The sequence below is a fragment of the Dermacentor albipictus genome, chromosome 7 (assembly GCF_038994185.2).
Source record: "Dermacentor albipictus isolate Rhodes 1998 colony chromosome 7, USDA_Dalb.pri_finalv2, whole genome shotgun sequence".
NCBI lineage: Eukaryota > Metazoa > Arthropoda > Arachnida > Ixodida > Ixodidae > Dermacentor > Dermacentor albipictus.
This window is the reverse complement of record NC_091827.1, coordinates 53,886,967-53,911,385: the sequence shown is the minus strand read 5'-3', so window position 1 is coordinate 53,911,385 and position 24,419 is coordinate 53,886,967. Positions and strand designations below refer to the sequence as shown.

General features: G+C 47.6%; 2 protein-coding genes across 2 annotated transcripts; both read right to left on the bottom strand.

Moving 5' to 3' along the window:
• Positions 1 to 445: 445 nt before the first annotated feature.
• Positions 446 to 6,511, bottom strand: LOC135900462 (uncharacterized). Its single transcript, XM_070522233.1, has 4 exons — positions 6,126 to 6,511; positions 4,611 to 4,727; positions 1,281 to 1,364; positions 446 to 557 (listed from the first exon to the last, which is right to left on the bottom strand). The coding sequence occupies exons 1-3, from the start codon at positions 6,372 to 6,374 to the stop codon at positions 1,281 to 1,283; spliced, it is 450 nt and encodes a 149-aa protein (XP_070378334.1). The 5' UTR covers positions 6,375 to 6,511; the 3' UTR covers positions 446 to 557.
• An 11,322-nt stretch (positions 6,512 to 17,833) lies between these two features.
• Positions 17,834 to 24,054, bottom strand: LOC135900432 (uncharacterized). The gene is made up of 4 exons (XM_065429934.2): positions 23,713 to 24,054; positions 23,020 to 23,136; positions 20,824 to 20,907; positions 17,834 to 18,025 (listed from the first exon to the last, which is right to left on the bottom strand). The coding sequence occupies exons 1-3, from the start codon at positions 23,965 to 23,967 to the stop codon at positions 20,824 to 20,826; spliced, it is 456 nt and encodes a 151-aa protein (XP_065286006.2). The 5' UTR covers positions 23,968 to 24,054; the 3' UTR covers positions 17,834 to 18,025.
• Positions 24,055 to 24,419: the final 365 nt, after the last annotated feature.

Genomic DNA, 24,419 nt, shown 5'->3' with positions numbered 1-24,419 from the left:
CGGGGGTATCTCACGCTGCAAGCCCTTGACTATGCCTGCTGGGCGTTGGATTTTACAACAAGACAGTTGATGAATCCATCGCGAGCGAACAGGGGCAGGAGGAATGCGATAGCAGCAGGCTGAGCGTTATCGCAGTTCTGTCCAGCAGTTCCCGCAATTTCGTATGAAAGATGACCGCCCTCTAAGCGCTGTAAATTTTTGCGTGTATATTTGAACACAAGACTATGCTGCCTCGAAGCTTGTGTATATAAATAGTCTATTACCATTGATTGGAAACTCTGCAGAGGGATCACGCTGAAAGCATGAGCATTATGTTGTATAAAGGGTGATGTCCAGAGCAAGAATGGAAAACAAAATGAGACAATGGCACCCAAGTTAATGAGCGCAGTACCTCACATGCCGTGCTGTACCACTTGCATTCGTTCAGCTCAAGAAACAGCACTCCTTATTAAGTGTTCAGTGCACTTTATTCACTCCCAAGTTTGCGGCTCGCACGCCTGGCACATTTGTACTTCAGGGGGCCACAAAAGCGGTGTCTTGCTTGGCAGGTCGTAAACCTGAAATGAAAAAGAAATGCAAATTAAGAAAACGCATTCGTGGATAGAGGAGATCCGTAATAGCAGACTGGACTAAACGCTCTGCACGAATGGAGCAGTAAGCGAGACTAGAGGCATTGCCCGTCACTAAAATCACGAGAGCGCTGTGACGTGAATGACAAGTGCTCTTACATTCATGTGCATGACCAACTGGCTTTTCACACCAAACCAACCTTCAACGTACTCGATTGCGCTATTGAGCACGACACTGCAAAACACTGGACACGAGACTCAAGTAAGAAGCAAAGAGAGAACCACGCCTTGGAAAGCAAGAAATAGTTGACCCTTATTTGTAACTGAAATGTAGAAGAAAAAGGGAACTGAAGGACTAAAAGAGAACTTGCTGCAGTTGGGAGCAGGAGGCACATTTATGGCAAAGCGCATTACCGACTGCCATGAGTGGCTCTGGTTGACACCGCCACGGTGAATCTTGTACACGGACAAATATGCAGCAAAGTTTACGGGAGGACAGCCGCTCCAGTACCTTAATGGTAAAGTGAAGCACGCGTGGCTTGAAAGATGTGGGTTTCGCTCCAACCTGCAGCTAGTTGTGTATCCGTATATTCCATTTATTCTGCCATATCGGTGTACCAAAATTATCGGTCATGAAAAAAAAGAAACATTCTTGCCCATATATGGCGGAACTTTACCATTGTGGACACTGCTGATGAGTTCAGTACATACCTACTCTAGGGGCTTGCACCAGGCATGCTGGAGAATAATGGCGCCATGGTACAGAGAGTACCTTGCCTGACACACCCCATTTGGCTGAAACAAGAACAATAGGCTTTTTTCATCGGCACATCTGCGAGCATGAAATATCAGAGCACTTAGTGAAGTTATGACGGTTCATGCGCTTTCTATATTTCTAACAAATTTTCACGAGAGGTAGTTTAGCAGGTTGTAGTGAAAGCAATATCAGAAAATAATTCTTCCGTTCTGCGAAGAAAAGAAAACGAGAAATGAGCGATGCATGCATACTAAACAGCATTCCAATGTACAATGTTACGGATCAAGAATTGAACTATATGATTTCGAACAGAGGTTATGGGGCATACGACCTGCTTAACAAGACTTAAATTTCAATAACCAAGTATGCAGGGTGCCTGCCTGAAAATTTGTTCGCGATCGAGCCGGAAATCGCTCGAGTAAGAAATATCTAAGCAATTATATACAGTAGAATAAGAAATAAGAGTGCAATCCTAGCTAGCATGGCCACAGTATTAGGCTATGGACACCACGCTTGCACGTGCGAGAAAGGGTGACTGCCGCTCTGCTATCTGGAAACCAAACAGGATAGCCCAGTTGGGTAGGATAAGGCGAAAACCGCGGATAAATCAAGGAACAGTGTAATTACAGTTTTGATGCTGTGAGCAGGAATGGGGAAACTTGCAGGTTAAATACCGCATTTCAGCACAGCGATAAAGAAGTTGCTATGCCCGCATGACAAGAAGACTACAATGAAGTTGGCGCTCTTGGAACACGCTTGGGGAAAGGCTGCAGTGACATATCTCACCTATTCCACAGCGTTCACCATCACGCCAATGTTCGGCTCATGCAGAAAACGTGGAAGTTTATGGCCACTGTGTCAAAAGCGTGGAAAATGGGTTTCTTGGTGGTTCATGACTATAGGGGGCTGCGCAAGGAGGACAAGATGGAGAGGTGCCCATGCACAAAGCGCTAACTCCTAACAATATTTTAGTCGACATGGCATTTTTTGAACGAAACGTATTGATAGTAGGTGCTGTTGTGGGTCTACTCCTGTTAATCTTTCTTTCCGTGCACTGTACTTATAGTCGCTATTGCCCATTCGCCACGTCATTGGTGACCACGATTACCTGAACCAGCCAAATGACAAGGAAAAAAGGAAAAGCTCAGCGCAGCATGCCATCACGCCCCCTACCCATCGCTACGGGTCAGCTGGAATAGGAACGGAACCATCCCAATTTCAATAACCCGTGGTGTTTTTACAGCTGTGGCACAACCGTCGGGTTTGCACAAGTCAAGGTGCAGTTTTACCTCAGTCTCATGTCGTAGCGGGCACTTAAGAAGAGTACCGCCGACCTTTCGTATTGGCCTGGTTTTCCGTCTCGGGAAAAGTACTTGCAGAACAGCCTCAAGAAAGAATGCTGTAATTCCACGGCGCACAGATGCACCTTCGATGCATCAAAGCAGTGAGCTCATCAAATGCTCATACATTTGAAGCTGCTTCTCAGCCCGCTTGGGCCTCTTTGATTGGCTGATTGCGAGCTTTGTGTCATTACCGGCGGAGTTGGTTTTGCTGCGGCTCCACTTTCTTTGCGGAAGAAAGCCAACCACGTGTGTATTTTGTCAGACATTCGACTACCATACTGCCGACCCCGGCACACAACAAGCTCTACCGTAATCTAGATGGCGAAAGCAGGAGTCTATCCGGGACGCTACTGAAGCTATCGAATTATGTACCACGTACCATCGTAAATGGCTAAAAGTACTGAACTCGCTGCTCTCGTTGATAATCACCGTATGTGCTAGCCTGCGCTTACTATACTCGTAATGTGAACGTATCACGAATTGTGGAGGGACCACTGTCCGAAAATTGCTATCACGGGATCGCAGTCTTTATGAGGAAGCAAAATTACACGAACGCATCACGCAAGACAGCTCTGGAAACCACAGTTCGAATCTTGTGTTCCAGCAGCGATGGCAAGGTAAATATACCTGGCAGTGAAGCTTTCATAGAAGCTCATACGGTCAAAACATGGCGATTCATTGGCGGTTCATGACGCTTAGCGCGATCTCTGACGAGGGAACACTTTAGGCGGCAGAAAAATAATGTGACGGCATATCTGTTAAAAACAAGTGACGTCATTTTGTTCACGACGGCGCGAACTTTGTTTTGGGCGCCTACCATCAGAGCTGTATTGAAATGCCCTGTCATCCTACATTATGGGCTTGTCGAGCTTCCGGCGCGGAAGGCGATGCAGGAAGACCATGCGGTGAAGCCCACACGGGTGTCGAAATGGCACCCTTGCACAGAACATACTTTCTTTGGAGGCCAAAGAAAGCTTTAGGTGTAGATTGCTGGTCCTATCGTCGTACGTCAAGCTCGATGGCCAGTGCACTCCAACGAAAAGAAGTAACTAATTACTTGGCGGTCGTGACTCGCTACTGTTGACTGAACAGGTTTGCGAAACGAAGCTACCGGTGTGACCAAATTCAGACAAATGTCGTCAAGCAAAGCAGCGCAATGTGCCAGGCGGGCGTATTGTAACAGGCGAAATGTACGAGCGCCTTTGTGCACACTTCAAGAGCTGCATTGCTTTGCAAGAGATAACGGCTAAGCGGCGTCAACAATGGGCGCCCCCCCAAAAAACGCATTTGCTGCTAATAATAAAATACAATAAAGGTTTCTTTGCTCGTCAAGTATATCTAAATTAATAGGTGGATTTCTTCGAAGGAACGAATCTAACTGTGTGTCGCTTTAATTAAACCGCGCTTGATTTTTCAATGTTTGTTCCCTCCAAACATAGTCGCGCTTCAATCGCTGCTCCCATAGCCACCTTGCTGATGTCGGTGATAATTTGTTCTCAACCGCTTTTCGCCCGAAGCTTCGCGACGTATTTGGATTGACCTTGGCGACACTAGTCAAGAACACGTGTTATGTCCCACCTAAACGCGGGTAGGATGTGTGGCATTACCACGAAAGAAAAGAAGTTTGCTGAGACAGATAACACACAACATGCTCCACTGAACTGGAGGTTACATTGTGTGCGGGCCCTTACATTTGTCCCGTGAGCATTTGTTCGCGCAAGAGTATCCCAAGTCTACAAAGTGACGTATCGTTCCTGAAGAGGTACAAAATGTTTTAGGAAGCAAGATGGAAAAGAACATGTGGAACCTAGCGATACATTACATAGACATAGATAAATATGATAGTGCTGGTATTCGATATTAAAAAAGTAGCAGAGGCTTATAGTACATTTTCACAGGTGATAACACATCCAATTAACATTTCCGGACTCTTTTTTGTACCTTGGACACAGCAGGCGGGCAACTATCAGTAGAGTAGGCGACACGGTGAATGCAGGCACTTCGGGCGGTGGCGAACTCGGCTCGAAGGATCGTTTCATCCGACCCATCTGCGGAAGGCTTTCAAGAAACAGCGCGAGGCACGTCATTAACGGGATGACGACAAGTCCATGGTAGTAATGGCAGAGCGAATGTGCATGGATCTGACAAATCAAACATAAGAAAGCGAAAAAAACTTTGTAATTACAAAGTTGGCTCACTGCCGCAAATGCTGCTATGATCTTAAAAGAGGTCTTTAGCTTGTTACGTATTATACTGTAGCAGATGCATGACTTCTCAGTCATAAAAATAAGCTGCTTATGACTTCATTGGCATCAATCAGCCGGCTACATTGCAATTATCCAGCCCTCGCCAAACTATGGGCTCAAGTCGGTAATTTAGTTTGAATTTATGGTGAAGAAACGCTTTTTCGAGCAGCGGAGTGGCCATACGAATGAACAGGCAGTGGATCAGCGCCCAAGCGGGCACGTTTTACTAAAAAAAATCAAAGCAAACGAGGGGGAACATTCCCCACAATGTCCGGATTTATGATTCTGTTTGTGGCCGTTAGACGTATACTCGAAATACATTTCAATTCTAACGAGGTAAAAGCAACACGCTAAGGAAATTAAACACGACTGGAAGGGAGAAATTAAGGAAACGAGACCACCGGGGTTAATATTATTCTGCACTTTAAACGTAACAACGCACAGATGTAGACCAGATGGTGCTGCATTTCTTAGTGCAGCGCACAATAAAACGAAGAACAAGGGTGGACGAGCACTACCTTTTGATGTTTTTGGGTCACATGTACACGTCAATAGGGTAACTAAGACAGAAAGAAACTAGAAAGAAAAGAAAGACGGACCAGTGAAAACTTTCCCTTGCAGCTCAGCCAGAATGAAGATGCATGCGAGTTCCGCATTTTGGCCAAGTATACGCGTTCAGTTGATTAATTTTTCGCGATCACCTGATTACTCAGTTCCGTATTTGACAACGGAGTGACGGTGACATTCATTTGTTAAAGATCCTGCACAAAGGCTAACTTGTGCGCCGGTGCGACCAATAAGCTAAGTTCACACTTGTACACGCATGAGCGAAAGTGTATGGACCACGGATTGCATGATAAAGCTGGTTTCCTCCTCTGCCCCTGAAGGCAACTTGAAAGTGAGGACTGCAATCCTAACTTGGCATTGCGAACTTTCTTGTGCCCTCACCAATATCAATCTTTCTTTTGCAATTTACTACGAAATGCCATTGGTTCAGCGACCCTGTGAATCCTATATTTGCGATTCCAGGTGTACTTGCTGACAACTACCGGTCAGTCGGTCATTTCGCACACCAAGTCCCCTTTAAGTTTCCCTCGAGAGTTGGTGTACGCCATGATCGTTCTTCGAAGCATAGTTCACGAGCCTTGTAGACGAAAAATGTCGACCTTCTTTTTTTTTACTGGACGGACACCTCACGAGACACACTCACCTGAAATGCGACGCGAGTCATTCCTAAAAGTGCGTTGAGATAGCCCGTGCGCGGCTGCAGTGCTGGCATCATCAGAATTTGGTTGGCATACTTCGTGAGAGACTGGTTGCCGAGAACATCCGACACCAGTGTGCATCTGCCTGGGCACGCATTGTCGTCTGTATCCCGCACGCAGCCTTCAAACAGGTCGGGCATCCGCTGGCCGATGGCTGCTGCGCACAGCAGCAGAGGTACGATGGACTTCAGCATGGCGTTTCGGTCGCTGGGCGAATGGTCTTGCTTAGGTATAAGCCGCGGAAAGTCAACTGTGCTCGGGCGCGTTCGTCTCTCTTTAAGGCCCTTCTGACGGGGAGGGTCAGTGTAAAGATGGCGCTGGGGAAGCTGATAGCACGTTGACTTTGCAGTTAAGAGCGACACTTCATGGTGACGCGTTAAAGTGTTGCTTCTGGAAGTTTGAAAGGGGGTCAGTGGAACTGTACGCAAAAGCACACCGACGCGCGCGCGCATTTGGTACAAAGAGACAGTAATCTTGGACAATTGGCCTTGAAACTTGCGCATGCTTGGACAGGGTGTTGACGAGTCAATAAATTTGTCCGATGCCATTTTTATTTTATTCGCATTATTCTTATTTACTACGGGGACACTGATATTATTTTCGAAAATTATCAAGCATAATCGGGAAGGAGTGTTTGGTGTGCCTTTACTTGTCAAATATTCGACTCATGCTCGTGTGGAGCATTGTCCTTTCAAGAAAATGTTGACTGTAGAAGTGCGCGTGCGCGGGAAAAATAAAAGAAAAAGCGGTATTAATGTCAGTACGACGGAGAGTTGAAAAGAATGGATGCTTTCTTTTTTGACTACTGCACGTAGTAGAGGTTTCTTGCCCGATCCAAGCAACAATACACACTCCCTAATATTCCATGCAGCAGTTGTGGCTGCATGCGCAGCGCGAAATGGTGTTACCGTAGCTATAGTTAGTGCGGGGACAGCATGCGATGGCAATCGTGACGCTTGGAAACTTTGCGAATGCCTGCTACGTACGAGTGGGCGAAGCAGAAAATCGCCGCAAAATTTATTAACCCTGCCAGTGCCCGCATCAATCCTTGTGCTGGTGGAACGTAGACGAAGAAAAAAAAAAGAAGCCTTTTGCCAGGGAGTGATCTCGTTCGCCCAATTATTGCTGACTGCAGCGTGAAATAAATGGATGGTTTGTTGTTACATTATCGTGTGCACCATCTTAAAGTGCTAGCACCTCGACAGGCACGTTTAGCACTGCTATAGATAGATAGCACTGATAATCATGTGAAGAACGGTCACAGCCAAAAGGAAATCAATACACGCCCGACAGTATGGCGCACTGACATTATAGTGGCCGCCATGTTTGTGTTATAGCATGGCTAAGAGCTACGTCCTTGACAGGACGCGAAAGCCTTCTACAAACTATAATAACGTGAGTCTAAATGAGTACAGCCACCCGTCTATTAGAAGTGAAGAAGGAAACAAAATCTCGGGCTACTTTGTATAAAAATGTGACTGAAGGGACGTGCAATACTGAAGCTGCTGTTGGCCTACATTAGTGATTTTTTGCGTGAAATTCACTTATAATGAGCCAGTAGTTTCATACGAGACGCGAGCCAGTACAAACTAACAAACCTGGAATCGGATGTAAACATAGCGGCAATTGCTGAACAGCTTTCTTTGCGTCCTCCAGTGGCAAATTCCATCATTGGCAAATTTCGAAAACATCTAAAGTGAAAAAATAAATAAATAAGAAGAAATCGTCACCATATTATCTCCCAATACCTTTGATTCTAGAACATCGATGGACTCCGCGAAATGTCAGTGGTACATTTAATGAAACACCTGGGCAAATATATTCACTGGCCCGATTCCCTGAACTCTTTACGATCGGTTTTATCTCAAACACTTAATTCTATATCTAGATCTCTGCTATCACTGTCTTTCCAGAAGGAAGCTACTCCCAGCCACCTATCTTTCCTCCTGAGGGGCCACTCAACTAAAAATGCTCCGTTCATGTCGGCTCTACCATTTTGTATTTCAAACCTCACCTAATTAACGTGTCGACACCTGGGCTTTTTCTTGACCCAATAATTCCGTTGTACACTTCCTATGAGAAATGGTCCACCACGGGTGGCTGCTCCAAATCTCCTAGGTGCGTCTCGGTCAAGGCTTACCCGCTAACAGCTTCATTATTCAGCTGCGTTTGAATTTCCAGCAACTTATCCTGCTTGCGACCACGCTGTATGCATATGTGAGAGATTTTACGGTGTCTATGCTAAATATTTGCGCGGAACCTCTTAACTCTCTTCGTTTTAATTCTCCTTCATGCTTGCGTGTTCCTACATTCAGTACTTAGTCGAACTTCCTGAGCGTTTGCGGCCCTACTAAAATAAACTACTTTGCGTGCTCGGAATCGACGTTCAACCAGGGCTGCTACATCCTCGTTGAAATGTGTCGCGACAGGCATACAAAGCCCTGCGCGACTTGAACCGTGTGTTTTTCGGTTGATGTCAATGACTGCAAAATGTATCCCGCTTCCTAGTGTTCAAATTTCCCTGTTTACATGAATAGCCACCGCAGCGCCACCGAGCGGAAACTGTTGTCCAGGGTTAAGTTAGAAAAAGCGCGAGGAATGCTCCAAAACGCCTATCCCCTGCACGCCGGCTGGGTCTAACGACAGCGATAAAGAGAGCCCAAAGAGAGGGCGTTCCCATAGGGTCCAGTGGCCCAATTGAGTGTAGTGCTTGAAGCGACGGACAGGAGCACCTCAACTCAACTTGCGGTTTCTGTTTTAGGTGCACGCAGTTTGAGCGCTAGTTGGTATGTGTTACGCCAGATTGTGGATCGGCCTCTTAATGCCACGGTATCTGAACCTGCAACTCCAAAAATCGACAAGAGATGCCATATGAAGTAAAGCAATATTTATTTTGGTAAAAAAAATTGACTCGCCATGCCGGCCCTGCGACAACGGACGTCCCGCAATGCTGTTAACCACCACCGCTACAACTGCTGAGGGTGGCGTGCATTGTTTTATTACTTTAGAGTAATGTTTAGTAATGGGAATTTACAGCAGGGGTAGTATTGGGAATAATGATAATTTTTCAGTGCGCCACCGGCCAAAGCGGTGCTGAAACAACGTTGAAATCATTTGAATCGTTCGACAATCAATCAACATTGAATCATTCGCCACGGCAGCTGTCGCAGCAGTAACCTTTACCGCGAAACGTATGCCGGGAGCACGAAGTGCTTCGCTTTGTCATCAAGAGCACCTTGTCATCAATTATTCGGTTCGGATGATTGTTTTGTTCTTGTTCTTCATTGAAACGTATGTTGCTCTGTACGTTGTAGGCGTAATTCCAAAGAATGTACGCAAGGTCCGCCACACCTTGCTGACTGCTGAAGCCTCTGCCTTGCGGGGGTACGGGCCACTGCTCCTGGCACTGCATTGCTGAATCGGGATCGGCCCGCATTTTTACTGAGGGACGCGGACGAGAAAAATGCCGACCAACTAGAGGCTCCTTCCGGTCTCGTGAGTTCTTTCGTTGTCGTGGCACCACGGTGCACAACAGCAGTTGCCCTGGTTAGCTTCACCGGGTGGCATCAGCTGAAAAGCGTAACTTACAGTAATTTGTCATTCTGGCCTATAAACCTAACATAAAAACTGCGAGGAGAGGAGAAACGTGTGAAAGTGGCGAACGGGCGAGATTACGACCGAGGGAAATTAGCTTTTACGGAAATCGCTTAGGGAACACTGACGCAACGCATACTAAATCATGTGCATTCTCTACGACGAATTCGCCCATCAATTTCCGAGCATTTTCCTCTCCCCGAAATTATTTCCGGTCCATACAAGCACGGACGACCGAGACGTGACGCGTTTTATTCGAAACAATCCTTTGGGCTCGGCGTTCATGATGGCACACCACGTGTAGAGGACGGCACATCGAGGATCGTAAGCCAGACTGCCATTCCTGCTGTCTGCCGCGTACTCAGATATGCTTCTGCGTACGGTCAAAACAAATGCGCGGGTCCGAAGCGTACTCTCAGTCGTGCAGAAGGAAGTATTTTTGAGCCACATATACCCCATTTTTGATCTCCTAAGCGTTATCTTTTGCCGGCGCAAGCAACGTGCTCCCTTGTTTTTATTCCTAGCGATCGCTCGTCTCGTCTTCGGCACGTTTGTTGCCAGATTTACCATATTTAGCACCACCAATAATAACACGAGTGCTGAAAGAAGTTGTTGACTGTTGGGGACCATTAAAATTGGCAGCAGCGCCCGAAGGGGCACTGACTGTGATAGGAAGGTTTAGCGTTGCGCTTTGACTACTTGCACGATGATATAACTAATCGCGGGTCCATTAATGCAGACGCAAAATACGTGGGTGTGCCAAAATTACTCGCACGTTTAAATGTTTTGCCATGCTGCGTAGGGCCTGTAATGACATCGTACAGGGGCCAACACGCTGTGTCTTAAGAGCCCCTCAGTAAAATGACATCACTTTCTGGTTTGAGCACTGATATTGCTTTCCAGTTTATGTTATTTCGTCTGATAATATTTAAGATGAAAGGCATGCGCTGTCGATGCTATTTTTCCCGTTATTTGTTTGTGGGCTGTTATCTAAAAATTCTTGGAGATAACATTGTCAATTACATAGTACCTGGCATGAGCAACTTTAGTGACTGAATAGTGTAGCAATATAATCCGCGCGCACCACATGGGTAAGCATGTAGCATACATAAACTTAAATATATGCACAGCCCCTCGATGACGCTGACGTCAAAGGCGAAAATTCGCTCGAAGTGTCCATATAATGGCTACCGTAATAGCAGCGCCAAAAACTCGTCCCCGTAAGGTTCAGCGAACGCGAAAATAACTGCGCCACAGCAAGCGGCGCGGTGAGCGTGCCTTAAGATTATATTGCTTTTAAGCCCCTGCACTGTGGCGAACAAAAGTTCTCGCTTTGCTGTTGTGCAGCACCACAGGAAGGCCACGTACAAGTGCTTCAAGGATACAAAAACACTGCGAGAGACAGCAGCTAACACGAGCTAACAGGAAAGGAAAAAGCTCACAGCAGAGCTCGTCTCGCGATGACTGTCGACCGTAATGCGATTAACGTTCGAAAAATGCAGCGATACACCACATTTCTGAAGTAAGAGAGAGAGACGTTTATTTTGCATCTATGGTAGTCATCGGGTGCCTTCCGTTGCTTCGGCTATATGAGACATAGTCCGGTGCCATCTCACTTTGCTCAAGCACTCACTTTTCAAGGTCGCCCATGAGCGTGGTGGCTTGGTGGCGAGTGTATGACGGCTACGCAGTGATGATGGTGGAATCACGAAGAAAGGATGACATCCGTGGAACGACAAAGCCGGTATGACGACGACGCTATGAAGGCAGTGAGATATGGCTCCTAAATGATGATGCTATAACGACGACAGCATCAAGACGACGATATGAGGGCAATGGAATGACAAATATGTGACGACAATGGCTTGGCGGCGATAGCATTAGGAGAGTCGGATGACGAAGCTGAAGTGGCGACGATGACACGACCACGACGGCATGAGGTTGACGGCATCACAACAGATTCATGGTTAGGACTGTCTGACGAGGGTGCAATGATGTCGATGGCATGACAACGGCGGCAATAACGACAACATAGTTACGACAGAATGACAAAGAAGGATTGACGTCGATGGAACTATAAGGGCGGTGCGATGACAACGGCATGAGGACAATGGCATGACAACGACTTTATGGCGAGGTTGGTGGGACGGCGATGGAATGACGAAGTTTGACGAAGACGAATGACGAAGACTCGCGTGATGGCACCATTACGATGGTTTGAAAGCGAATGAATGACGATGACTATGTGATGACGATGGTATATATTATCGGTAAGAGGACGAATATATGTAGAGAATGGTGCGACGAGGGCTGTAATACGAAGTCTGTGTGGCGACCATGGTGTGGCGACGCTGGCATGACGAGAGTTGGATGATGAAGCTGGAGTGAAAACGATGGCATCATGACGAGAGCGCGACAACGAATGCGTCACGACCGTGTGATGACGTGGCGTGGTGACTACTGCATGGGGAGAATCGGACGACAAAGCTGCAATAAAGACGATGTAACGAGCACGAAGGCATCACAACCATGAGCTGATATCTAGTGGCCAAAGCTATTAGACAACTTGGGCAACTGAGTCGGTGGAGAAGGCTGGAGAGATAGATAGATAGATAGATAGATAGATAGATAGATAGATAGATAGATAGATAGATAGATAGATAGATAGATAGATAGATAGATAGATAGATAGATTAAAAACGGCCTTAAGTAGGCAAATAATGCTAATCGCATTCAATACTAAGGCCACTGACGTTAACGTGTTCTCAACGGCCTTGCTTCTATGTCTTCTCTGCTTTTGCTTGTTGGCGGTGCTCAAGAAAAGGTAGTCTCGAAATCTGCACTCACTAATATCGAAGTTATCTATATCTAAAGTTTTTTTTTGTTTCAGTGGAAAGAAATAAAAAAAAGAAGTTGACCGCCCTTCCACTACTGTGAAGACGGGTGCAAGAGAAGTTCGAGATACGCGGCTCTTCATTGTGGTGACGCCTCGGCTTCGCGCTCCCTCACGGCGAGAGAGAGAGAGGGTGATAGGAAAGAGGAAGAGGAGCTATTTTTTGCAGCCCTTGAGGGAGCACGACTCAGTGCCTTGGAGAAGGGGAGGGGGACACAAAGACGAAAGAAAAAAGAGAAGAGAGAGAAGGTCGAGACGATCTCAAAGCTGAGTACCGTGAGGTACTACTGTCAGCGGTAGCCGTCCGGCGCGTTCACAATTTGTACGACAGCCCGTGTCCTCCAGGAGCGTAAGCAGGTGCCTGAAGGCGGAACCCTGGTCGGCACGTCGATGTCGAGCCCTTTCTCGAGCGAGTTGCCGGCGGCATTCATGGAATGTCGGCTGTTCTTCGGCCGAATGCATGACGCGCGGCCCGCTCCCGCTGCCGTTCCTTCAAAGCAGCCAGCTGTTCGACAGAAGGAAACAAAACAGGGCCTCCCCATCTGACTGCCGGGCCTGAACCTGCCGGAAACGGCGGGCGCGAGGCGACCGAACACGCGATCACACCCTTTCCCTCCTTCCGGGGGAGGGAATACCAGCGATTGGCTCCCGTCTTGCGTTGCGTCTACTTCTTCGTGCATATAAAAATCCGCTTTAAAGGGTGCGTACGACGAACATTCATACAAGTCGCACTTGTTAATGAGTTGCCTGATTTAGCTGTTTCTTCCAATTTTTTTTTCGCGTTTATGCTTGTTGGGGTTCATGCAATAAGTTTACTTGGCGGTTCGTTACCTCACAGTTTGGTTTTCCATAGAATGCTTGCACTCTGTGTCTCGTAAAACGCTATACAAAGATATACTGTCTATGCTATTTCCGCCACCATTTTACCGATCACTACACATTAAAAGCCCAGGCCACGGTGTACAAAAGCGAGTTCGTGAAATGTATATATCCCCCCTTGCTGCAAAACATTCGTTTATAAACTTCATAGTGAATTCATACCGGTAAAACCATGGCTAACGAAAAAGGGTATCTTTGTCTGTTCTCTTAATTGGCGCCTTTGTGAAGTCTCAGAGACAACTGAACAAGGTTTTATTAGCTGCACCGACGCCATACTATTTTGGGATGTCCTCCAACTGACCTAAAAAAGGATTTTGAGATTAACGCTCATACTATGCGATATCTGCTACCAGCCTCCGATAATAATCCACCTTTCGATATGTTTTTCCTCATGGGATTGCACCGTTTGTGGAAAATGCGTATGATAGACCCAAACGCTGAAACGGTTGTACGTACAAGGGTACTTTTCATCCAGATGACACTACACCTAAACAATTTTTATGATGGACTCGATATACAACCGGACTGTTACCCCATTTTGTTCAGGTGCCTATCCTTATAACCCTTCTAAAGTGTAACCAGCATTTTCACCCACAGTATGAACGCTGGCTTTTCTGTGTGCGACTTTGATTGTACCCTCCATTGTCTGACTATGCACTACCGCTGAATGTCTCATTAAATTCTACTGTAATAAATACCATGAAAGAAAAAAAAATCTTCAGTGCCTGAACCGGTTAGCGTGGTGGTGCCGTAACCTGACAAGCAATTTTTATGTTCGCGCTGCTTGGGTTTTTTTTGCACGGAAACACCAACACCGGCGCCGACAAGAATAAGGCAATACAAGCTTCGCCTGAAAAATTAAGAATTGTTCGTATCCTTGATTTCACCTTTCTTTGCTGCCATGCCAGCCCATGGCTTCCGAGATTGGAGGCCATAGCTCGCGCTAGCTGTCGTGCGGAAAGAGCACTAGGCGTCCTCGGGAGGGCGGGGCACTTCCTGATGCAAGTTCTCGCCGATTGCAATCTTATTTTTTACCACTGCGATAGCACTTGTATGGACACTCCAGGCGCCTTTCTGGCGTCGCCGTGAAATTTCGTATGAGTGAATGCGCGTGAGGGTTGTGGGAGTTCCTTCGGTCTACCGGGGCGCAGTCGTTGCTGTGCCTAAGGCTCCGGACTTACTCGCCATTGCGAGGAAAAGCTCTCCCAAATGCCTGCCCCTCAACCGCGCGCCGTTTTCCCCGGGCGCCGCGGCCGCGTCCCGCGACGTCATGCTACGCGGCCCTGCGATTAAGTCGTGGGGCGTGACGTAGGGAAGAAGCCCCGACTGGGGACGATCGCCGTGCGCGGGGGAGTCGTGCTGCGACAGGGACGAGCGCCGGGCACGAGAGGCAAGCTGCAAGGTACGTGAGCGACCAGCTATTTGTGTCCCCAACGCCCCGGCCTGGGGACGTTCACGTGCTCTGCAAGCTTGCGTAAGTGTGATTTGCCGAGTGGCTTTGCGTTCCGCCCTTGCGGTAGTCGCCGGTGCTCAGTGCATCACATTTTGCGTGTCCGAACCGTCGCAGACCACTGTCGCTGACGGGAAGCGCTAGGTAGCGTTTGCGAACGCATTTCGGCCCGCGCGCGTGAACCATCGTTCGACGCGGCGTGTAACCCGCCTTCCTCGCCATCGGGAACCGCGGGCGCCGAGTGTACTCCGTGTGTTTGGGTGCAGTCTGGTACATGTTGGCCATTTGTGATCAATAAACGCCTTAACTGTCCTGGACGCCGTGTGTTCCTGGGAGAGCGCCCATGCGTACGGCCAAAGCCGGCCAGGTCTTTCGGCTCGGTGCTCGAACCTGCGGTGGGTCTATCGCCGTGCGCCGTCGTGCCGCGTCGTGAGGCTCCACTTCTCGGGGGCCACTTGGCGACGCCGTGCACGGAGACGTACTGTGAGCCCACATGGTGAGCGGCGAACGCGGCTAAACCTCGCGGGCGCGAGTAAGGAACGGGGCCCGGATGCGTGCCCTCTCCTGTCGCGCGCATAGCAAGGGGCTGAGGCATTCTTCTACGGCAGCTGGTACGGTGCCTCTTTGTCCTCCTCGCCCGCCGCTCCGTACAGAGTGGAGACAACCGCGGCGTCCGATTCAGTATTCAATCAGCATTCAAGCACGTACATACTTGAATCACGCCCGCGACTCAATATCAGCACCGAGGCCGAATGGTGAGAAGGATGGTTTACAAAGCCGTTGCGCTATTTGGAATCCTACTGAACACAGCAGACTAATTTAACTTATGTCACGGTAACGAATTTCGCTCGACATAACACAGGTATTCACTTTCTCACAGACCAGAATATTTTACTCATACACCTAGAGTAAGCACAGCCAATCTGGACCTACGTCGCCAGTTCTCGGCACAGTGCCTAGATAGAAGGTACCTGCGGTACCTAGAAGGTACCTAGATATGCTTCTAGACAAGCATACACAAGAACTTTACTGACAATGAGCGGCGGAGTTGTTGACGAGACAGTTGGCTACAAAGTCAATGCGAGTGAACTATGACTTCAAGCATGCAATAATAATAGGTTGAGTGTTATAGCTGTTCTTTCTGCCAGTTGATAGAGCCCGCGGGAACATATGGCTCACTCCTATTGGAGAGCTGCATATTCTTGTCTGAATATTTCAACACAGGACGGCTAGGTGTTTCGGCGCATCATACACTCTTTTTTTCCGAATTGATTTCGATTGAGAACTGGTTTTCATAGATGACGTTACAGTGAAAGCGCCACGGCATTACGGTACTTACAGGGTGGTGCGCAGTTGCCTCGAAGAGGGAAGAGATTGTACTGATTCCACAAACTGGGAATCGATGTTTTGCCAATAATTTTGCAGGTAGCGGGCTATGAAGCATAATTTGGGATTCCGCGAACCGATACCAGGTGGACCGACGTGTGTGTAAATTGAATGTTTGTGTGCGGGTCCCGAGCCTCCGTGTCTGACTATAGAAGCAAGCCGACGACCACGTTGAATTCAATCGTATGGGAGCAACAGCATGATGTGTACGCTGGCAGTTCGTCACGAGGTGGTGACGAACTGCGGTGACAATTACTCCAGTGAAGAATTGTTAAAGCATGATTAACCGTTTTAAGAGAACGTTCCCGAGAAAAGTGGGCCTGCCCTCAACCCGGCAGCATACACGACGCCCAATAGCTAGAGCTGCAACACGGAAGGAGCTGAGTAGCTCGGGGTGCATGCGACTAGTATTTCAGAGAGCTGACTGGCTAAGAAACCATAAGTAGTACTCGGGCGATCGTGGCCTAATACAATGTCACGTGGCTCCTTATTTGTTATTTAAAAGAAATAGCAGCATGCGTGTGGTGTTTTGGCTGCAAGGCTTCCGACAAAAACTTTAGTGCCACCCAAAATGAAGTATTAGGATGTGTGTGATATTGAATTGCCTGTCCTTATGTAAAAGGCCATTGGCTGAGCAGGACACCGATATATTAAAACGAGTGAAAAGAATGATGTGTAGTGCAGGAGCAAGATATTTTTATTTGAACTACATACTTGCCCAATGTCAGTAAGAACATTTGAAGGAGAGGAGATTTAGCTTTTACCGTAGGGCTCACATCGTCTTGCCTGTAATACGTTTTTCTTCACTGTTGGAAGTGGGTATAGTCTTGGGATCTGCTATTGCAAACGTGAAAGAATTTTCCACTAGATCAATACGGAAGACGATTTTGGAACATTGGCGTTACGGCAGAGTATCATACAACTTTATGATGCCGAATGGCCTGAATTATGCATGGCGCGACATAATGGCGGGATTTTACGGTGATCTGTCTAGTTCTTTGACGAGCGCAGGACGCTTTTTAGAAATGCAAAGACTGCAAGAGTATGTTCCCAAGGATAGAGATCTTGAAACTGCTCAGGAAACTTCAAGCAATGCCAGCCCAGCTGGACACAGGGTGCACACTGTGGAACGATTTTATACTGTTTACTGTACAATTTTGTTTTGTCTTCCTGTTAGCATGGGTTTCATTGCGATCGGAAATAAACAATCGTGGCGTAGCGGTTAGAGCACATGGCGTCTGCGCGACGGCCGAGGCTCCGTTCCACCGTCGCTCGCAGATTTTTTCTGTTTTTTAAAAACTATAGGCCAGCCAGCAAGCTACCCTTCTGCTGAAAAGCCCTTATTTATGGGCCATTTCGTGTTAAGTACCTAATCAGAAATGAATGTGGTGTCGGACAGGCCGCGCTTCACCGTTTCCATTCAGTGAAGCGAGAAAGACAGGCTTCGTGAGTAAGTGTTCATCACACTTTATTCACTCCTAAGTCTGCGGCTCACGCACCTGGCAGGCTAGCGCTGCAGGGGGTCACAAAAGCGGAGTGTTCATCACACTTGATTCACTCCTAAGTCTGCGGCTCACGCACCTGGCAGGCTATAGCGCTGCAGGGGGTCACAAAAGCGGAGTCTTGCTTGGCGACTCGTAAGTCTGAAACAAAGAAGAAATGCGCATTTAGAAAAAAAAAAACATTCACGAATAGACCGGATGCGTAATCACCGGAAGGTAACAGACGCGCACCCCGAATGCAGCAGTAAACTTGACGGGAGGCACAGCACGTCGTCGAAGTGACGAATGCGCTGTGACGAGGATGATAAGTGCGCTTACATTCGCGATCGCCACAAACTGGCTTTGCACTCGAAACAGTCCTTCAACCTACCAGACAGCGCTTTTGCACACGCCACTGAAAAGAAACTGCGCACGAGACTGAAATATGCAGCAAACAGACAGCCAAGCCAGAGAATGTAACATATAAGTAGCCGTTATCTTTAAGGTGAACTACCGTAGTTTCGCCAGAAAGGCGAAAAACATGCAGATTGCGAAAGCAATTTATGCGACAGATTTATGGAGTGAGGATAGTGAAATCGGGCAAATAAACTTAATAATAATAATATTTGGGGTTTTACGTGCCAAAACCACTTTCTAATTATGAGGCACGCCGTAGTGGAGGACTCCGGAAATTTTGACCACCTGGGGTTCTTTAACGTGCACCTAAATCTAAGCACACGGGTGTTTTCGCATTTCGCCCCCATCGAAATGCGGCCGCCGTGGCCGGGATTCGATCCCGCGACCTCGTGCTCAGCAGCCCAACACCATAGCCACTGAGCAACCACGGCGGGTGGCAAATAAACTTGCCAACATTAATAGGAAATTGGGGGGGGGGGTTGACGTGCCAGAACTTTGATTTGATCATTAGTGACGCTGTAGCGAAGGGATCCGGTTTAATGTTAACCGTGCGAGTTATTTAACGTGCACCCAATGCACGGCACACGGGCGCTGTATGTGCAAAGATTCACTTATTAACGAAATTAACGCGCGAGGTATCACGCGCGCACAGGTAAACGAAGACATTTCACTCGATGGCCACGGTAATTACCTGTTGAATTGACGGTGTCATGAAAAGTGGCAGCAGCAACGGGCGAAGCGCCCTTCGCGCTGCCTCACTTCGACGCGAAATAAGCGACGAGAACACAGCACACGGAGCCATCAGCTTTCGGCGCACCTACAGTTTTCACGGACAGCAGCTCGCTTTCAATATAGCGTCCATGCGGCCACGCTGAGCGGCGCCCTACGCAGCCGCCACTGGCATAGAACCCTCCCGCCTCTCTATCCCGCTCTGCTACGTTGCCCGCCATGAAAGATGGTGGTTCCTCCCCCACCTTCTTAGTGATTGAGTCACCATTACTTCTCGGCTCACCTTTGCACTCTAACTAGCACCGACAGCATATGGCACGGTCACAATGTTATCGCCGTGTGTATAGAACATCTCGGCGACGCTAATACCGGCGACGGAAATGCGCTTGTAGTGCCCATATAAATGCTATCACAATAAAAGGAAAATAAAGGGCGTAAACAGAACTTGTCGCAGTTGAGATCTGAAGGCACATCCTTTGTAATGTACTTTACCAAGTGCGGCAAGTTAAGGTCTGCCTGGTTTATCTTGCACAGTGACAATTATGTAAAAAGCTGACTGGTGGATAACCTCCCCTGTAGGGTGATGCTGAAGCATCGCTGGCATTGTTCGGAAGGTATGAGCTTACTCTTACCTGATGCAAGTTCCTCCTCCCTCATTTCCATAATTTGGTTTCCGTTCATTACCGATAAAATATCACCGCAGATTTCTTTATGCTTGATTTTTAGCGAAGTCATGAAAGAAAGCGATTGGCCTTGTGGCCATCAAGTGAAATGAACGCGGTGTGTAAGGACTTGCAAGTCACGAAAAAAAAAGCTCTGCGGCAGTATTATATGCGTAACGCTGTTGTATTCATTTCAGGGACAGAAACCATCTGAAAAGTAATACATCTTTACTGCTTGTAGTTAAAAGAAATGAAAATCTGTCGACGTGGAATTACGTAGTGGAACAGAAAAAAAAAGGCAGTCGCACACAAATTGCCTTCCTTATCGCACTATTACACAAATTTATTCTCGTTTGACAACATCGACAACAGCTTTGTAAGATAAGCACTATGGCGCTTACCTTTTACTTCATTATGATCTCGTCGAGTAAAACTGGGTACAAGTGCGATCAACCTTAATGCAACAATGTTTTCCGAACAGCTAGGGTTACGGCAGCGTGCCGCAGCACTGCCGCATGATTGGTCAGCGCAACTAGACAAAGCCGTGAAATAACAGTCGATCACAAGCGCTGCCTATAAGAACTGGCGTCCGAAAGCTAATGTTACTTTTTTTTTTACAGACAGTGCCTTGAATGCCCGGGCCACTTGCACGCGGTGCCTTTAGAACGCTATCGTCGTTGCAGTTTGTCTTCTCTGGTGGCGAAGGGAGCAGCCAGTCAGCTGTGCCCGTCAAAATCAAAGTCTGGCATCCGAATTGAATCAGTGCGCGCTACAGTAAAAGGAGACATTGGAGCTTTCTACCGAACATACTCTTAACGTTTGCATCAGTTCCTCCGATAAGAAATAGCATAGTTGTTTTTTTTTGCCAACGATTCGTTGATAAACTAAAGGGGATATTTACGTTGGCTCCCGCCGCGAAACATGTTCACGCTTTGAGCCGATAATTTTTAAATGAGGTCAGACGGCTTAGTTACTCCCCTTGCGGCCCAAACTCAACCAAAGGGCAGTGCAGATTTGCAAAGAGCAATAGACTAGGGTTTCGTGCTAGGTAGCAGTTTGTATGTTAAGAATTTGACAAATGTGCACATAGATGGACAGAGAGTCTCACCTGATTACCGTTGTGGATACTGTGATGAAGGAATTAATACATACCTATGCAATAGGCTTGCACCAAGCTCGCTGGAGCAAAATGGCGTTGTCGTACACGAAGTACCTTGCCTGGCACAAACCATTTGCCTGAAATAAATAAGGCAATGCTTAGAGCGCAAAGGATGAGAGAATTGTGAACTATAGCCGGGTTATGTTGTTTATTCATGTTCTAAGTTTCGTCAATCACGACAGCTAATGTAGCAATTTCGCTGTGACGCAGTATTCGAAATGATAATGACAGTTCTTTTATATAATGAAAATCGAATGACATGCATAAAAAGAAGTATTGCAGTATACAGGATCTCGTGGGAGTATATGATGTTACGTTGTAGTTTGCGTTATATAGAATAGTGGTTACGTAGCATATGAGCTATTTAACAAGACGGATCAATTGCAGAGACCAATTCTGCAAGGCGCCCGAAAATTTGGTCGGGATGGAGCGCAATAGCACTCGCGTGGAAAATAGATAACCATAAATATACCATATTGTCGATGACAACCTAGGAACCACAAACAAGCTCCGCCCACAAATCCGCAGTGCACCTGCTTTTCACCTCTTAAAACGCTGATGCTGATAGACTACGCTCACACCTTAACGACTGTGATTTGCTAGTGAAATGCTAGCAACTCGAATGCATGTCCCCGACAGCGACGGGTTGGTACATGCTGCAGACACTTTGCGTCAATTACCACGTCCAACACGGTCAGAAACAGGCCATTGCACCCGACATGAGCGACACACTGATTGTCGCCCCTATCGCTCGAAACATGTACCCCGAACATAACGGGGGCGTCGGTCAGGCCCGCGCAAGGCACTGCTGCGCTGCTTTGGTGGGAAGAGGAGTACGCGGTCCGCAGACGCGGTAGCACACACACAAGAACAGCGGTTTACGGCAGTAGTCGGGTACGTTAACTCCCTACTTACGCATGAGCGTAGCGTAAGCACGGAATAACCTGAACAGCGGAAGAGGTTGCGATTGCGCTTACCGATACCTCCCCCCCTCTCTCTCTCTCTCTCTCTGCGAGGTAGTTCTGAGCGACTCACAATCCGCAGTTTGTAACTACGCGCGGGGGCGCATTTACTGTGATCTTTAGATACCAAGGAAATCTGGTCGACAGCACTTGGAAAGCACCACGATCATGTGGTTACCATCGCATGTCGCCAGCCCCACCGACGACGGCTCCTAACTTGAACGAGGTAGCACAGGCTGGAGGTGCCGCACTCAACTCTACACGTGGATTCCCCTTTCATCAGCGTCCATGTCATCGTAATGTTAAGCCATACTACTGCGCGCAATGGCTGTAATAGCCGAACTGATGAAAAAAAGGAATGGCGTAACCCACGCCACGATCAATGTATTAGCACTAAAGCAATGTACTGACATACCGCGTTGCCATGGTCAAAACGTCACCAGTCCTCCCTCGAACTTCCCACTGCACATCTTATTTCATCTAGTGGTACCTACACTAAGTGCGCCCTTGCCGCAGGTTTAAATCCACAAGATCAGGCAGGACAGACGGTCAGTAACCTAAGTTCACCCGAGAGCTTGTTTCAAGCCTTCGCACCTCCCCACGGCAGCCCAAAGCGCTTGTGGATCACATGACTCAAGTGGACGGGAAAATGGTTAGAGACGGATATGGTAGATAAAGTCAGAACCCGTAAAGTTTGTGAAGTAACCCAAGAATGCGAATCGCATGAGAAAAAAAAAAAGAGGCCAGCACTGGGAACCACATACTAGTGGATCGTGTTTGCTCGAGCACAGTTAGTAGTCGAGCACACGTGCTGCCTCCGTCAAAAAAAAGAGGAGAATATTATGGGGCCGAACAAAGGGCGAATATTTCACTATTTGAGCGAACTTGATGCCTAATCGCTTTCCTAGCTAAAAAAAAACAAAACAAGACAGGTTTTTGAACAGAACCATGCGCTCCACTGAACTTGAGGCCATACCGTCTGCAGGGCCTTACATTTCTCGCTCGAGCGTCTGTTTAGACAAAAGTACACGACATCTGTAGGGTGATGTGTCATACTAGGTACCAAATATTCTGAATATCAATTGAAAACGGAACGTACACTACTCCCTATGTTTCCAAAGATATCTATATTGTGTCGTGCTAGCATTCCATAGTATAAAGAATGTGAAGAGAAGCACAGCAAATTTTGAAGTAAGGTTAAAGAACCGTGTTTGTGGGCGTCCTTACCTTGGACACAGCCGGCGGGCAAATGGCCGCGGAGTAGGCGCCCGGGCGAATGCAGGCGCTTCGGGCGGTCATGAACTCAATTCGAATGATGGCCCCTTTGGACACATCGTCGGAATGCTTTAAAGAAAGATAGAACGAGGCAGGTAAGTAACAGGATAACCACCCAGTTTCGCGAGCTTATGACAGCAGTGGCAGAGCGAGTGCAAAGTAGAACTAATTTGCCTTGGAACGAGGCATACATGTAAAAGTGAAGAATGTCATTAGTGAAACTTAACGCATTACTGCTAATGTTAGTATAGCGTCGGCAGATGACTTCTGCTTCTCGCAAAATATATACTACGAGTAGCGCGTAGTCCTGAGGAAGAAGCTATCTACCACGAGCGTCAGCAAGATTTCGCTCGTGAACGGGCTCGTCGTCGTACAGTGTGCCTCACGCGCAAAAGAAAAAAAAAGCACAAGCAGAACCGAAACATAAAAAGCATTCCTAAAGCATGCTAACCACGCGAAACACGCATAAGTGAAGATGAAATGAAACAATGGTGAAACAAAATGTTTACAATATGGATTGTTTTCGAAGTTTGACTTGCATGGTGGAACGCTCGGTGTAACTATCACAGCTTCGCTGTTCGACCATATTCAAGGATTGGAAGGGGTGGCGAAATTTTTGGCTCTCTGAACACGAACGACACCCACCTGGACTGCGACGCGAGTCATTTCAAGCAGAGTGTTCAGGTAGCCCGTGCGTGGCTGGTTGACGGCTAATCTCAGAATCGGCTCGGTGTACGCCTCGAACGACCTGTTCTTGGCAAGATCGGATACCAGGGTGCATACGCCTGGCGACACCTGGTCGGTTGGATGCCGCACGCAGCCTTGGAAGAAGTCTGGGTGCTTCCGCATGCAGATGACTGCTGCGACCATCAGAAAAAGCACGATGAACTTCTTCCCCATGGCGTCTGAACTGCTGGGAGGTCTCAGAAGAATTGAACTGGCAGAGGTAAGTCGCGAAATGCGGGCCTTGCTGGGGCCTGTTGGTCTCATTTAAGGCTGTTTTGAAGGGGAGGGACAGTCAAAAGATGGCGCTGGTGAAGCTAATGGCAAGATGACTTTGCGGTTTAGACGGCTATCGCACGGTGACGGAGTAAGCGTTTCCTTTTTTTTTTAAAGTTCGAAATGCGTAAGTGCAACTGTACGCAAACACGCACAGCTACGCATGCGCAGTTCGTACAAAAAGGTAATGTTGTTGGACAAATGGCTTTGCGGTCTGCGCATGCCTGAGCAAGGGAACAATGGGTCAGGAAATTTGTCCGGTGCCGTTTTTCTCACCTTTAATTCACATTTCTGCGACATATTACGGGGCAAGCGATAGGATGCGCAAAAATGATCCACAATGCTCGAGAACA